The sequence below is a fragment of the Rhopilema esculentum genome, chromosome 12, assembly GCF_057945365.1.
Source record: "Rhopilema esculentum isolate cy_ngs chromosome 12, ASM5794536v1, whole genome shotgun sequence".
Classification (NCBI taxonomy): Eukaryota; Metazoa; Cnidaria; class Scyphozoa; order Rhizostomeae; family Rhizostomatidae; genus Rhopilema; species Rhopilema esculentum.
The window spans coordinates 1,792,151-1,808,126 of NC_142826.1; the positions used below are offsets into that span (position 1 = coordinate 1,792,151).

The 15,976-nt window shown below is 35.9% G+C and overlaps 2 protein-coding genes across 2 annotated transcripts in view; one reads left to right on the forward strand and one right to left on the reverse strand.

Annotated features, from left to right (window-relative positions):
• Positions 1–490: 490 nt before the first annotated feature.
• Positions 491–6,802, reverse strand: LOC135681347 (uncharacterized). The gene is made up of 2 exons (XM_065195773.2): positions 5,431–6,802; positions 491–2,918 (listed from the first exon to the last, which is right to left on the reverse strand). Exons 1-2 carry the CDS (start codon positions 5,731–5,733, stop codon positions 1,395–1,397), a joined length of 1,827 nt encoding a protein of 608 aa, XP_065051845.2. The 5' UTR covers positions 5,734–6,802; the 3' UTR covers positions 491–1,394.
• A 5,954-nt stretch (positions 6,803–12,756) lies between these two features.
• LOC135681249 (E3 ubiquitin-protein ligase NRDP1) overlaps positions 12,757–15,976 on the forward strand; it is a 32,690-nt gene continuing 29,470 nt past the window's right edge. Inside the window, exon 1 of the mRNA XM_065195616.2 lies at positions 12,757–12,982. The gene's annotated coding sequence lies outside the window, so the exon portion shown is untranslated. The remainder of the gene's footprint in view (positions 12,983–15,976) is intronic.

Below are 15,976 nucleotides of genomic sequence, written 5' to 3' on the forward strand. Positions count from 1 at the left end.
CCGATTCAGCTTATGAATAAAACTTTTAGTTCGAGGCGGTCTTTCCGTTGATGCGTAGTTCATGTTTGGTTCTTATGGGCTTAGAACAATCTATTGCTGTGTAGATTACACACATGTACAAATACTTAATTTGACGCTGGTTATTCAGTTTGGAAACAGTTGGCAAATGTTTAAGAAAGTGGGTAGTACTATTAGCTCTTGCAATTTGAAGGCTCGAGAAATGATTGTTCAAATTCGAGTTGCAGCTGACAAGGCCTGATTTATGTTGATGACCTTTTTCCTGGAAGGATTAATTTAAGTGTTGTTACTTGACCAACGAAGAACTGTCAAATCAAACTGTTACGAGCCTTGGCTCCGTTGCCAAAAACTGCTTACAAATTAACACAAAATTCGTTTTCTTTTAAGAAGTAGTAATTCCAACATCTGAGCAAAGTCCGACGTTGAACCATCCCCACAACAAAAAGTAGTTAAATAAACAAACTTTAAAATGTGACTTAAGCATGTTCGATGTACAGAAAATTAATAAACAAGTGAATTTCATAATATGTTTCTATGCAATAATCGTAGATCTATTTTAAAAATATGTTCTTTAATGTAATATGTCTTTCTGGTTTGCCAGTTACATAGCAAATGTATTTAAACCGCAGAGAGAAGAACCGCACAGATTGTTATGATGTGGATGCCATTGATAGATTTTTAGCAATTGTGGTTCTCAGTGAATTTGAAGCTTATAGAAATTTCATTCTCTTAATAAGGTCTCAAACTTTTTCAAGACTGGCTTAACTGCCAAAGTGTGTCGTCATCAAAAATTTATTCAATTGAAATTTTTTACTTTTGACTAAATATTTTGAAATCGCGAGATCGCTCAAAATGTTAAATCTTTCGAAAATTGACAATCGATTCTCAATTTCGAAAATGAGATAAGGCAAGGAAAGAAATTTGGTCTTGCTAATGTTTTACTATGGCCTTGGCCTGGTTGATAGATCGTTGAGCCACGACCAAATCACAATGATTTGACAGGGAAAGATCTTCTGCTCGTATGGCCATATCTCATTCAATTTTGTGTCACATTTAACTGATTTTCCATAGCTAGGTCTATTTAATAATCCTGTTTGTTTTATGTGACTAAAACTACTGAATGTAATAAAAAATACTGAAAATAGAGTTTTGTGAGATCATCTATTTTGAACTTTATTCTGAAAGTGAAAGTGTTCGAAATTTTTAACTAATCACTGCTATCTGTAAATGATAAATAGGTCCTTAATTGCCGGCCAAAAAATAGTTCCCGACAACTGTGAGTGAACTGTGCGTGTAGAAGGACAATCAATCTGCAACATGGACTACCGTGCTGCAGAAATGAGATGTTTGTAATGAGCTCTGGCTGCAACGTCATGCTATCTCCAACATCTCTTCATTGCTGCCTTTATCTTTTGTCGCGTGTCCTTGTTCATAAGCCCGTAGACTAAAGGTGTCAGTATACTGTTGAGGAACACACACCACATTGCGAAGTGCTGAGCCCAAATGGGGACTGGAAACGGTAAATGACATAAATGGACGACCGTATAAGGTCCATAACACACCATGAAAACTGAGAGCAAAATCGCCCCCGTTTTGGCAACTTGGAATTCTCGCAGCGTCCTATTGACATGCTTTGTCTTTCTACGCGAGCCTCGCTTTGATTTTATTGTTTCACTTGACTTTGAGGTCATCGATGTGATCAGGGCCATTGCAATTGTACTTATTTTGTTTCCTCCTTTGGGCGCATTGTTATCTATATCTCCTTCGGCGTTTGTTGCTCCTAGATCATTATTCAAGTTTGATGCCTCTGTGTTTTGTGTTGAGTTTTCGCTTTTAGGCACAGAACTCCCCCCATTATCTTCACTAAGGTTTAAAAGGCCATTGGCGTCTTCTTCGCTCATTTTCGAATTATCGGTCATTTGGGTTCGACTGATCTTCACTAATCTCCCTAAATTAGCTTTGTGGACTCTTTTCTTAGTGTTCCTATCGCTTTCACCTCTATTTTCAGTGACATTTGTCACAACGTTTTTACTCGAATTTGTTGTAACTGGCTCTGTAGCGGTAATTTCCTTATTATTGTCCTCCCCTCTTGATTGGACTACTTCGCTCTTCGTACCATCTGCCTTATCTTCAACATTTTCAAATTCCTTTACAACAACAGGTTCACCTAGATTCTGCGCTAATTTCGACGGCTCGTGTTTTTTAGGATTGTAAAATATACCTTCACCGTGGAATTCAATGAACTTCCCTTTTCTTAGAAATCCATTTGGTGCAAGACTTCCTTCCTGGAAGCTGCCTTTTTTCTGGGAGTTACTTCTCGGTTTATACACCCGCAAGCCAGTTGTAGGCGAAAGCGATTTATGACTCGTTGTTGGGCTGTTTGTGTGCAACTCGCTCCTACTGTGCATAACACTGCCGTTTCTGCGAGCTACTGCGGGACTTTTATGTATTGTTACTGCCTGACTCATTTCTATATCGCTTTCCGCACCTTCCGATTTCGAAGATAACCCGCGTCCTCTCGCGTTTTGCCACATGGCGACGCGTTTTCGGTGCTTTCGAACTTTCCAAAAGATTATAATGTAACTCAAAACTGTCAGAGATGTCGGAATAATAACAGAAATGGTAAATGTAAAATAGAAATAGCCACACTGGCCAATCCATAACGGTGAACAGTGAAGAGTTCCCGGATGATACTGGTAAGTTGACCAGCCAATCAGAGGTGGCGTTGACAATAACGATGAAGTCGTCCAAATCAGACACACGATTATGCAGCCTCGTTTCTTTGTCAGCAGTTTTTGATACCTTGTTGCTAAGACGATAGCCACAAACCGATCGAGGCTGATGGTGCACAGTGTAAGCACTGCAGTGTAGAAACATGTTGACGTAGTGAAGCCATTGAACTGTGAAAGAACAAAATAAAGTTACACAGTTGATCAGGATTCAGGAACCTTGAAAAGCTGACACCAAGCCGAAATAAAGAGAATGTTTGCGGTGTTTAAGATATTATAAAATTCGTCAGACTTTTTGCGTGAAATTTGGGCTTGTTTGCAAAAAAGTTATATCCAAAAAAATAAAGAAATTAAATGAAATTATATTGATCATAATTGATTATCAAATTTCACCAATTTCTAACCTCAATTCCTCGTCATGTTCCTAGGTTCCTTTTTTGGAATAGAAACACAATAGGAAAAGCTGATTCAGTAAGTTGTCAAGGTCCTAGAAAAAGTGACAATGACCCTGCCTGGACCCTTGGCAATATTAGTATGATATGGTGGGACCGCCAAATTTTTCATTATTCGTTTTATTGAGGTTTTGACTTTTCAAGGTATCCTGAAAGTCGAATTTTGCTTCGAAGTTCCGCCAAAACGGGCATAATAAGAATCCTGGAAATTTGCAAAAAGATTCTTTTCTGAACGCAAACAAGTTCATGGATTTTTGTAAGAAATTGTCAATCAAAAACTTTATTTACGGAAAAGAGTTCGAAATTTGGCGAATTATCTGGAGTTCTTTTGTACATAAAGTATACCATTTAACGAAACCATAGGAGAAAAAAGCAGTTCGAGCAAGCGGGCGTTCGAGATGAAGGGCGTTCGAGATAGCGGGCGTTCGAGATAACAGTAATCGATCGTGGTTCGACTGTACTAACTAAGTGGATGGGCGGTACTTGTTTTCCTTTGCATTTCTTTTCAAAAGAAATAAAATTAACTTGCTTTTCTTCATCTGCTTCATTTACGAGAATAGTTTCATCTAGAAGTAAAGCCAGTTTGAGCTTTCCGGTCTGAAAAGTTTTTCCATTAAATAACACAACTCTGTTCGTGCTTTTTTAATCAATTGTGCACACGATAATTGAATATCGAACAACTTACAGGTAAAAAGAATTCGCTTCATTCAAAGCTGGCCCAGATCTTATTACAAAAGCAATCATGAAATCGATTTCTGCAATCACAGAGCTAATTCTTCACATGCATGACAAAGGCAATCCAAACATCGTAGCGAAATTCCAATTTGAGCTTTTATGAGTCTCTTCAAGAAAAACCTCCTGCTGTTATTCAATACCAAACAAACATTTCTTTATTGTTTACCTGACAAAAATCTATAAGAAGTCTTTGAATATTGCCAAAAATTGAAGCCTTGACTAGTCTGACACCGATTTCAAGTCTTTTCCTTTTTTTCTGTTTTAGTTTAAAGAGTTGATCAAATTTTGTTAGAAAATCGTAGTAATTTGAATGGATCGACCAGTCATTGTCGTTCTTGCATAAGACCACTTATCTGGACACGATTCTACAACCGGGAAAAGGCCTTTCAAAGGATAAACCGTTGAAACCCGTCGGACCTTTAAGGCCGGTATGAAAATGGTCTGACTTAATATTATTATTCTGTGGCATAAATGAATGTCAGACTTATCGGGGGGAAAACTTTTGACTTTATTAAGGCAGAAAATTCCTGAGGTAAAGTCCAAGTTACCCGGGGTACGACTTAACGAGACTGAGTTATAGGGTTGATAATAATCATCAGGAACCAACATAATGATAATAATAATGATAATTAATAATCCAAAAATGAACTTCGGGTTAAATTTATACTGCTTGTAATTTTAAAAGGTGCCTTTCTCTTTTCAAGGCATCCTTTTAAAACGACTTGTGTCATACATGTGAATAGATATGAAGCTATCATTTTATAGCTTTCGGAAATTTGTCAGAAATTAACCAGAAATTCAAATAAACTTCTGATTCTAAAGTTAGTCTTGCTTTATGTTCCCTTTACTAAAGTCCAATAACTACAACAGTTTAAAATGTGCTATGGCGTATTTTTCTGTGAAAATGTTTTAAAACTTCCTGTCAATTTTTCCTTCTATGTTTTCCCCGCCCTGTCCTAAATTTTATAGAAATTATAAGCTAGTTTCCTAAATTTTTCAGACAAATCGAAAGTATGAAGCAGTGAGTGATTTTGTTGAGTGGTGCGTAATAGTCTCAATATGGTTGACCAGATAGATTACGGGCTGGGGGCTGGCCAGTGTCCTCGATGATTACTAATCCTTCTAACCTGATATTTGTTTATTGGCTTGCAATATTTTTTGTAAGAACACGAGCCTCAAAATTGGTAAAAAGTTAAGAACAAAATCAGAACAAGTTGAGGCTGATAAGCTTTGAAATGGAATTTCGGACAATGCTTCATCTCAAAAACGAGTAGATTTTGCAATCTAGGGATGCTTTTTCGGTGTTTTTTCAAATTTGTCTCCAGAAAAGGTTGTCTCACTCATGTTGTTGGCAAATGAGGCCTGAACACTTCCCTAGCATTGCACCCTTATAATTTAAGAACAAATTAAGAACAATCCAGTCTCAGATTTTCTATAAAAAATAGGAACAGCCAGCCTGAACTTCAATTTACTGGTTCTTATAAAAAAGAGTGTACCTGGCAAAGAGCTGTGGAGTTCTTCCAGCTGTCGTGTAGAACAGAAACTTCAACGAAAGGCATCACCAACATTCCAATAAGAAACTGACAAACGGCCAAATTTGTGACGAGAACGTGGATGCATCTGGTACTGAATCGTGGCCGCTTTTCAATAAGAATTGTTACCAATATAACGCCATTCAGAATTACTGTTAGAAGTATCGCCATGCCAAAAGCAAACACTTTAATTCCATCGTTCACATCCATTTGAAGAACGATTTTGGCTCGAAGGATACCTGTCGCAATTGTCTTCAAATTGATCATGTGCTGTGAGAAGGTCTATATACATGAGAGGCCATGTTTGAAATCATTTCAAAGGACTTCGTTTAAGTCGAATATTGGGCATATTATGACCCAATTTGTAAATTTCTACATTTTTAAACACTTTGTTCCCAAGAAAAAGTGTCGTTAGCCCAGAAAGAAATTGCAGTCTTTGATTTCTCAGTATAAAAAAACTTTGCCGTGTCTCTAAATCCGTGTCTCTAAATCCTGGCTCTGTAACGAATTAATGTGTTAAGCCATGTTCTTGATCGCATCACCGAAAAGCATCGATAACCATGAATTTCTGTTTGTAAACAAGCCAAAAACTTTACGAGAGTTGCATGACGCATCTGTTGTTGTTTACTGCCGCTGTAACATCATCTTACTTATGCAAATAATTGATTACTTTTTTCAATAAACCTGCCCTTTGCCTTAGCGGCGGTGACGCAATGAAAACAAAAGAGTTTATAGAATATCCACCAGATTTCTTGCGATTTCTTGCTTCTCACTTTACTGACGATTAGAAATTCCAGCGACAGCGTGTCTAGTTTCACCAACATCCGGGGGTATCACAGATACGAGAAGTAAAAAATTGTTTGAAATGGGGGGAAGTCAACATGCAAAAACGCCAAGAGCAATATATGATTTATTATATGGTTTCAAATGCATCGTGGGTAATTTTTGGGGGCTAAGTACCTCAGTTCCCCGCATCCGCTATCCATAGATGGGGGCATGGATTTGCTGAACACTAATCACTCCCTCAATGGAAGAGACAAACTCAACGTCTTTGCTCTGATCTCTACATAACTGGATGCCTGCTAGTTTTTTACAGTTGTTGTCTTTCTTTTTACGTTGCATGAAGTTCTGCTCGGAAATGAGATATTCCCTTGTATCTTTTTCTCACCCCCTTCCTTGTAGTTTACTGACATTAAATATTTTCTTGCTATCAATAGAACTCCATTTTCTGAAATGATATCTTCGGCTTCATATTTGCAAACAATTTACCAAGTATATTTGATTTGCATTGTATTTTCTTGAATGAAGTTTTTAGTGCCACCAAACTGCCAATTTCTCCTTGTTGAATGAAATAGAAACGTCTGTGTAGGCTCCCCCCGGATATCGACCAACGTAGATATTTTGATGTTGCTGACATCACTGACATACTCCATGCAAACAATTTCAAATTTCGGTACGGTCACTTTCATTCAGGGAATGCTTTCTCAGATATTTGACGTGGAATTACAACATTAGAATTCGCCTTTAGGTATATGGAATAAAATCAATTTGTTCTCGTGAAAGCGAGCAGTTGCGATTTTGAAAAGATACTAAAGATGTAACTGGTACCTTGAATTGCTAGCTGGTGGTACAAAAATGATGTTACTTTTGGTTATATTTTCTCCACTTTTCAAGTTTACTTTTGCTGACACGTTAGAAGAAAATCTGCTTGCGAGGCACCCCTAGCTGTCAACCCCGCATGCCCCCTTCCCATAGCGACGGCCGTGATGGCATAGATATTTTCAACATGGCTTTTCACGGTGTTAGTGTTTACACTCTGTTTTTATATAAGAACACGAGCCTCAAATTTGATCAAAAGTTAAGAACAAATTAAAAACAACCCAAGGCTGAGCTACTGTAAAAAGCAGGGAGGCCTGAACACCTCCTTAGAACGATCGCACTGCTTACACCCTATTAATTTAAGAACAAATTAATAACAATCAAGCCTGAACTTAAATTGACTGGTTCTTATAAAAAAGTGTTAGTGGAAGTTATGTTTCATATCACTGGTTTTGACCAAGTACATCGATCACAATATGTCAATTTCAAGGGACCCTGGCATGGCTCTTATCTTCTTCGGAAAATTTGGATGGATATTGTTAAAAGTTTGTGACAACATTTTTCTTTGTCATGTCATCAATTTGTCAACACTGGGTGTGAATCTATGTAATATTCAGAGGTTTTAAAGAAATTTTGAAAAAGTGCAATTTATTTTTAGACTTTAAGTTTCTAATCACTGTCAACATTGTTGTAGAGTATAGACGTACTTCTCGTGATGAAATTGGATGAAATGTAAGTTTGAATAATAGGTGACTGCAATACTGACATTAAAGACATCCAGGAAAATTACTTTTTGACCAGAATTACGTCGATGATAGGATGGATACAAATTCTGTCGGGATAGAGACTTTTTTCATAAACAAAGCATCTCGCTTCTTGAATTTCTAGTTAACTCCAGTATTAAAGCAACACCATCAGAATCAGGCATCATCACCAATCAACATCAATCAGCACAATCGCCAAAGAAATCAGGCATCATAATCAATCAACATTGTAATCATCATAATAAGACATTATAATCATTGATCATCATAATAATTAACAACACAATCGCCATATTAATCATGCATCATAATCAATCGACATTATAATCAGAAATCATAATCACTTCACTAGCAGTACAATCGCCTTCATAATCAGGCATCATTGTCAATCAACATCATCACTATCATAATCATCAGCATCTTCATTGTTATCATCTTTATCACCATCATATCATGATCAGGTATCATGGTAATCATCGTTATCATCATTGAAAGCAATTCTATCATTCTGTATCGTTTAAAAAGTGAACGCAAATCCTTATATAAAAATGTTAATCGCATTTATCACAGATGGCTTTCTTAAAGTTACTTCTTGATCATATGTTTCGTATCGTTTAGCCTGGCTAATCCCAGATCTCTTGGCAAGATTTAGATTTATTTATCTAAAGCTCTTCTTTCAATTGACGATTGACAAACAATATTAGGAGTAAGCATCAAATATTCGTTTTTCAGAATAAAGTTTCATGTAGGTTTTTATACTTCAATGTATATTTGTACCCAAATGTACATAAATACACAACAGCAAATCACTGAAAAGCAGTTTAGAAACTAGAGCCTCTTCAATTAAACAGTGTCTGCCTGGCTGGGTTTCAAAGCTTTAGCTCTGAAGCAAGAGAAGCACAGACGTTGGATGTATTTGTAGTAGGGGGGGGGGGGGGCACCTCAGGCAAAAAGGAGCACCTCCGTGGGTGACGAACCGTTTTTACATTATCACGGTCACAAATATTGTACAATGAGATAAGTTTTCTAAAATTCGACATCCAGCTACAACATCAAGTTTAAGAACTCCAGATTCAGCATCACTTGGATAACATGAAAAAGCTTTTCTGCGTACGCTTGATAAACGCTTATAATTCTAAAATGTTAGTGTGTCTCATATTTCTTAAGCAAACCCTTCCTAGTCTAGCTTATATCACATAAAAGCAAGTTAAATATTTTGACTACAAGTGCACATTTACGACTTTCGTTACCTAAGACGCAAATTTCACCTTGGAGAAAAGTTAAGATTAAACATTTTAAAAATTTCCCTCAGATTCCACAAGACATACTTGAATTTTAGCATGACCCAAGTTTTCTAAGTTCTAACAGTCTCTCTTTTTAAAATGCTTTCGGATACTTCTTGTTCAGATATCCTTTTAAATCGACGAAACCTACTTTTTTCAAGCCAGTTTCTTTCTTCAGCCGGCACTCTTTGCCGTTAAGGTGCACGCTTCTGGGTGCACTCTTTGCCGTTAAGCTGGAACGTGAAATTATCAAGCTTTTTGGTCTTTGCAATATTAAACGAAGCTTCTTCAAAAATCTTCATTCGAACCACAACGTGCTTCCTTTACCTTGTACGAACCATCTGTATTTTATCGAATGTGCTGTGTTGGGAAAAAACAAGAACATGTTTTTGCTTGCACGGTGAAGCCAAATTAATATCTGGCAATGTTTTCATTATGTTCGAAAGTTCGAAAGCTCTAAGTTCGAAATTTCGATCCAAAATGAAGCCATTACAACGTGGGAAAATAACTGTTTTGACTTTTTGCCAGTACGTAACATGTTGCTGAGACAACCTTTCTCTCAATTTATCATAACCAGTACCCCCTTCCCCATAAGTCGTTACCTAATTTTTGGACGGCCTCTCAGTTCTTCCTGCATGCCAAAGTTTCCATAAAAGTTGCTGAATTTCAAGGAATTGTAAATAGGGCCGGATTAAACTGGGTGCTATTGTTGCTGCAGCATTAGGCCCATCCATGAAATCAGGGGCGAAACTACCGGGGGGTGTGGGGGGGTGTAACACCCCCCCAATCCAAAAAATAGTCGATTTCGCAGGGCAATCGAAGATTTCGCAGGGCGCCAAGAAGAGCTTTATTGCCACGCAGAAATGCCACCTCTGAAGTTCGTAAAGAGCCATTTAGGAATTTTGAAATGGAAATATCGTATTTGTTATGAACTTCCTTCCTGACATTGCATTTTAGAGAACGGAACAGACATGTAAGGAAAAGCTCCGTTATTTGGTCAAGATAAGAATGTTTTTATCATTTTTTCTATTACTTTTTAACAGTGCATGAACTAAAAACATAATAAATCGTTAAGATACCGATCTTGTTTCATCTGATTGCTAACTTTTTCACGTATATTTTTATTATTTTTCTTTTATTTGCATTAATTCAGTAAATCACTTTCTGTATTATTGCAATGTTTTAATTTTGGATGTGTAAACATGGCCTTCTCGATGCAAGAAACTGCACATTTCTGTTCAGGAAATAAAATTTTCCCAATCAAATCACCCTCTGTCATTCACAACTACGTGCAATCTGAAACGAAAGGTTGTCGTTTCTTTCCTTCCCCAACGTCTAATACTAGAGTTTTAGCATGACATCCCCAGGCCTTGAAAAAATATTTTTCTTCCTGACAGCAAAATAAAAAATTCAAGACTTCCTGCGAAGCTTCGAGAAAGTTTCCAGCCACTGAAATTGATATTTCAAGTTGCTTAATTTGTTTAAAAATTTGTCCTAAAAACAAACTGTCACACTAGAAAGAACTAATTGTTGGTCCTGCAATCTTGATCATAGCTATTCGAACAGGAATCATTTTGTTTATCTGTATTAGATGATCAAGAAGAACGTGATCAAGCACGATACTCATAGTTTGTTTTCAAGGTTAAAGAAAGTAGATCTGAAAATCTATAATAACTTTGATTAAATTTCATATCAGTACTAGCAAACTAGATACTTTATAAGTATTGATATATCTATACATCTTGCTCTGGGTGGGTTTATCATCAAAGCTAGTAGTTCATACAACATGTAAGAATACTATTTTATTTTTTAATGGTTAATTAAAATTTTAAAATCAGGGGTGGTGCTAGAGGCAAAGATTTAAGACTAAAACGCTTACATTCTATAAAGCAAGTGATGAAAAATATATGCGAATGCCAGTAGAAAAATACGAATAATAATGGACACATCCACACATGTTTGGGGCATGCTCACCTTCAAAACAATTGACGTAACAAGATAGGCTGTCTTTAAGTGTTTTTACATATTTAGAATGACGAATAATGTAATTAAATTAAATCAGTAGCTGAATATCATGGACGGAAATTTGGCATAACAGACGCTTATAATACCAGATGATTGAAAGCTAATCTTCGTTTTTTGTTAGTAGTGCAGAACAAAAATTATACAGTATGTAAATTTTTGTCTGAAAGATGCTTTTTAGCCCTTTTACAAGGTATAATTTCAAAAATTTTCTTCACGTCGGACCCAACCATGGTGGGTCCTCCTACCTCACTAAACTTGATTCTTAGCCCCACTGGGCTAAATTTCGTTGCACTGTCTACATCATGTACCCTACCTCCCCCCTAATTAGCTGTTTATTAGCTAGTATTTCGCAAACCAACCTTAAAAAAAGTGAATATAAAAGAAACAATTTACGCTCAAGTAGAGAAATAGATATTTCATAAGCAATGAAGTTTCAAGTTTGTTTTTATTGCTTAGAAGTTTGTCCTTGGTAAAGACCAGTGTACACTGGTAAAGCTTTCACTAGTAACCTATAGACAAACCGTTGCTACGAGGTCTGCAGGGCATCACTCAGTTTTGCAGGGCAGAAACCCTTTTCACCCCCCCAAAACTATTGGCCAAGTTACGCCCCTGCATGAAATAGGCCCAATAATAGGTCCCTTTTGTACTGTGACATCATACCAAAGTTGGGCTCAATTCGGCAATGATTTTGACTAAAAGTTTTCGCGTAAAACTTATCTTATTTAGTCCTTCCTTTGTTAAAAATTACGAAACTCTTAAAGGAGAGGTCGTCGGTCAACAAAAATTGAAATATACACGGGTTCTGAGCCTTGTTACATGTGCTGTAACATATGCTGAAAATAAATTTTTGCGCAAAAATCATTTGGCATAGAATTGAATTCCTGGGTATTTTCGCATTGTGCCTGTGCAACTGGCTGGCTTTTGTATCCATCAATTTACAATTTTTCAATCAAGTAAGTAATGTTTCGGTTGCGTGTTAAAATCACATGTCTTTCTAGGTCCTGTTTTGTTAGTGAACGCCTATTCATGACAATGTCAACATTTTGTGTGACTTACATATTGTTTGTTGAATAGGTTCCGTTGATTACACTCAAATCATTCGCCTGTTGATCACTTGTTAGTCAGTTTGTTAGCCTGATAGCCAGCCCATTGTTCTAAAGGAATATATGGACTGGTTACAAGGCTATCAGGTTATCAGCTTGTCTGTTGGAATGACAAACAAAACACCAACCACGGACTTCTTCTGATCCCTTACTGATGACATACTCGCCGTCGTTGGAAAAGCCCTAAAACATTCTATATTCACGTGAAAATTCTACTTGAAAACTCCTGATTTTGCCTGGCGGAGTTTAAACAAACTATTCAAAAGATCGATTGTCACATCCATCTAAAAGTTGAAAAAAATCCTAAGTGGAAAGAAATTGTTCTCACACCATAATCAGTTATGTGGGAAGCTCACAATCAACCTTTGCTCGTTCGTTTTTGTCAGCAGTTTCAGTTCTTAATAAATTTGTCTGTATCATTTTACTTGAAACGAGGGGACATGCCTTCTTTGAAATCCTTCTTTTCCTTCTATTCTACTTTTTGCGGAGGAGACATTTCATCTAGAGGCCTGGGTACAAGCATGCCAAAAGCACAAGTTCTCAATGTTTACAGGTTGATGGCCGTGGAGATTGTCGAGTTTACGGTAACAGTTCCCATGTTTTGACCACGAGATGGAGCTGTTCTTCCGTTAATAAGGCAATATACGGTAGAGGCAGCAGTAAAGAATAAACCACATTCACTGCGGGTTGCTGGCTTAAGCAAGCTCAGCTTTCTTGAACGTTTGATGTCTTACACTGCGAGGTAGGCCCTTTCAAATCAGTGTTGACGTGTGTAAATATAATTTTGACCGGATATTGATTTTTAAAAATTATTTCAGATGGCGAATAATGTTGTGTATTATTTTTATTATTTTCAATTTCCGAGCAAGTTCATAAGAAATAAAAACTACAAATATTCTAAAGAGAGAGTGGGAATAATACATTTCTATCGGTTTTTGGCTTTGAGTTTAGTTTCAAAATGAAATGTTACATATGAATTGTTACGCTGTAATTGACCGAGAAGCGTAAAACATTGAGAAAAATGTGACCACCCTGACCACTTTCTGTGTGTATGCAGTAAAATGTTGGAATTTTGTTTTGGATGAGATTATTTTTGACACTCTTCAGCGAGTAATACAACGACACGTTTAACGCAACATCTTCATTTTGTTCAGAGTAATTACCAGAGAAAATGTGTCATATTGTTAAATTTTATTGCGATTTAAATCACATGTATAAATTTTATTTTGTTTTTCTGGAGGGTGGAAGTTATTATGTAATCTTATTATTATTATTATTATTATATTAATGTTTACATCTGGCACAATCTCTATTTTTTATTTTGTGTTTTTTTTTTCATTCAAAAGATATGTTCATTCAAGCTAGATGTTATATAATAGAGATTGTTATAATAAAGATGTTATATATTTAAAAACCTAGCTGTTTAAAATAGTGACCACTATCTGAAATATAATCTATCTATACTGAAATCTAAAATATCAAAGTCAATATATTTGTGTTAAGCAAAAATTTGAGAGACAGGGGGCATATTTTCCTGTTGTTGATGTTAAGAAGCACTTCATTTAAAGTATTTTTATGTGTTTGCTTGTAGCCTGGTTAGATGGCTTCTGTGAAACTTTTGCTGAAAAAGGCCCATTTTCATAGAATTTTAATGCCCCTCCCTACTCACAATAGATTTTGAGTTGAATATGGACATACAAGGTTCTGACTGGCATTGCTTTTCTCTTGAATCAGAGGGGCCAGAAAGGACATTTTGTAATGCCTTAACAACATTTATTTATTCAAAAAATGAACCTTATAATGTCTGAACTTTTTTTAGGTACCCATAGCAAAATGTGCAATCCTTAGAAAGTATGAAAACCACTTTATAAATAACATTTGAAAACTGCTTTATCAATAACATTTAACCTTAATAGCCTGCTTGGAAACAGCCTTGCAAGTAAATTTGTATGCCTTTACAAACAGGAGGCAAAAAATCACAACTTTTTATACAGATTGTTTACAATTTGTTATATTTTGATGTCCAAATTATGAATCATTTCATTAGAATATTTTCAATTTCTTTCAATTGAACAAATTGAAACTAGAATGCAACACATTGACCTTTTGATAGCCTACAAATGCTCCAGTTTTACTTAAAATAATTCCTTTTAAAGTTCTATGCAGCACTGTTCTGAAAATCCAAAGTTGTTTTGATGCCCCCCTAAAAAGTTTGCTGATTCTCCTTGCTTCTTCTCACTTATTGGCATCAATGTTTGCTAAGTTTTGATTTATAAACATGAGGCTTGCTACCTCAATTCATACAAATTTACTCTTTCCTAATCTCCAAAGATTACCACTTTTCAAACAAGCCCAGTTACAAAGGCTTTTTGATGAATAAACATGAGCATGCTTCTGATGACACATGGAAGCTACTTACCAAAATATAAGTTCCATTCTGGCCTGCAGTCAAGTCACAAGTTAATTTAATTGAATTTGCATCAGATTTCTACTCTGTTTTGGCAGAGACAACCGTAATGCAAATCTGCCTACAATTATTGCCAACCATTGAACACTTTGAAATGATATCAAGATTAAGAAGACCTTTGAATGCCGATGTCAGCAATCTTGTGCGTACATTTTATCCCTTTTTTCCCACCCTTACCCCTCCCCCAACCTCATTTTGTCTGAAAACATGAAACTTGAGTAACTTTGATTTATTTGGTGCTATTCATACAATGTATAACATTTCTGGAATGCAAACCTTCTGGTATCTGCTAAATCTGGACACCTAGAACTTTTCAAAGGTGTTTATGATTTTATGTTATTCATTCTCCCTTTTCATTTAAATCTTTCATTTTAAAAGAATTTATTTTTTGTCCAATGTTTAATGGAATGTTTTCCATTTGGCTCTAATGCCGGTAGATATCAAATGTAAACATACAGTTTTCTTTTAATCAATTTTCAAAATGAAAGCTCTATTTGATTAACATACCAGTACCTTTTTTAAAATCCTATCAATTTTTGTTGTTGCTTTTTTGGATGCATCAATGGCTTTAATTTTTCCTGTTTGGAGATATTAGTAGAAATGGGGAAACTAAAGTCTTTTAAGATAAAAGAACAAAAAGAATGCCTCATAGTTGCTGCTATTTTTAATGACTGAATGTTTGGTGAGAATGAATGAATGTTGTTTGTCTATTTCTGTTGCTCACTGTTGTAAGTTGTTCACATGCTTGAGATAAAAGGGTAGTGTAAAAGAAATATTGTGTTTATGAAGAAGATATGCTGTGTATAATTTACAGATTACTAGGAATGCTAATTTAAACAAGATATTATTGTCATTTAAAGTCTCTCACCTCTCTAGTCTGCCAATTCAATTGAGCAACCGATTTTGAAAAGCTCTGATCCCAGCTTTTGATCTAGCACCAAAAACTCATGTTGGCACAAATTTTCATATTTTGAATTCTTACAATGTTTGCAGTATGGGGAGAATGGATTTGGAGTTCCTTTGACAATGAAAAGTGACAGGGTGTGTAAAATTGCACCTCAGATGATTTTTGCACTTAAATCCCTGCAAAAAGCATAAAGCATTTACCTTGCAAAATTTCAAAAACTATCGTTTGCATATTTCAAACATACATAGTCAGTATGCAAGTTTGTATTAGAAGCTGAATCCTATTCTGAGGCCAAAAATTTAATAGGAATAAATTTTGTAAAATTCCAAAATAAGAGCATCAATTGAAACATTTTTGTCCCA

Bases quoted from the DNA above. Each gene is read 5' to 3' on its own strand.
- LOC135681347 (XM_065195773.2), bottom strand. From the start codon at position 5,733: ATGATCAATTTGAAGACAATTGCGACAGGTATCCTTCGAGCCAAAATC. The intron at 2,919-5,430 runs GTACACTCTTTT...GTTCTTTCACAG, and splicing joins ACTCCACAGCTCTTTGCCAG to TTCAATGGCTTCACTACGTC.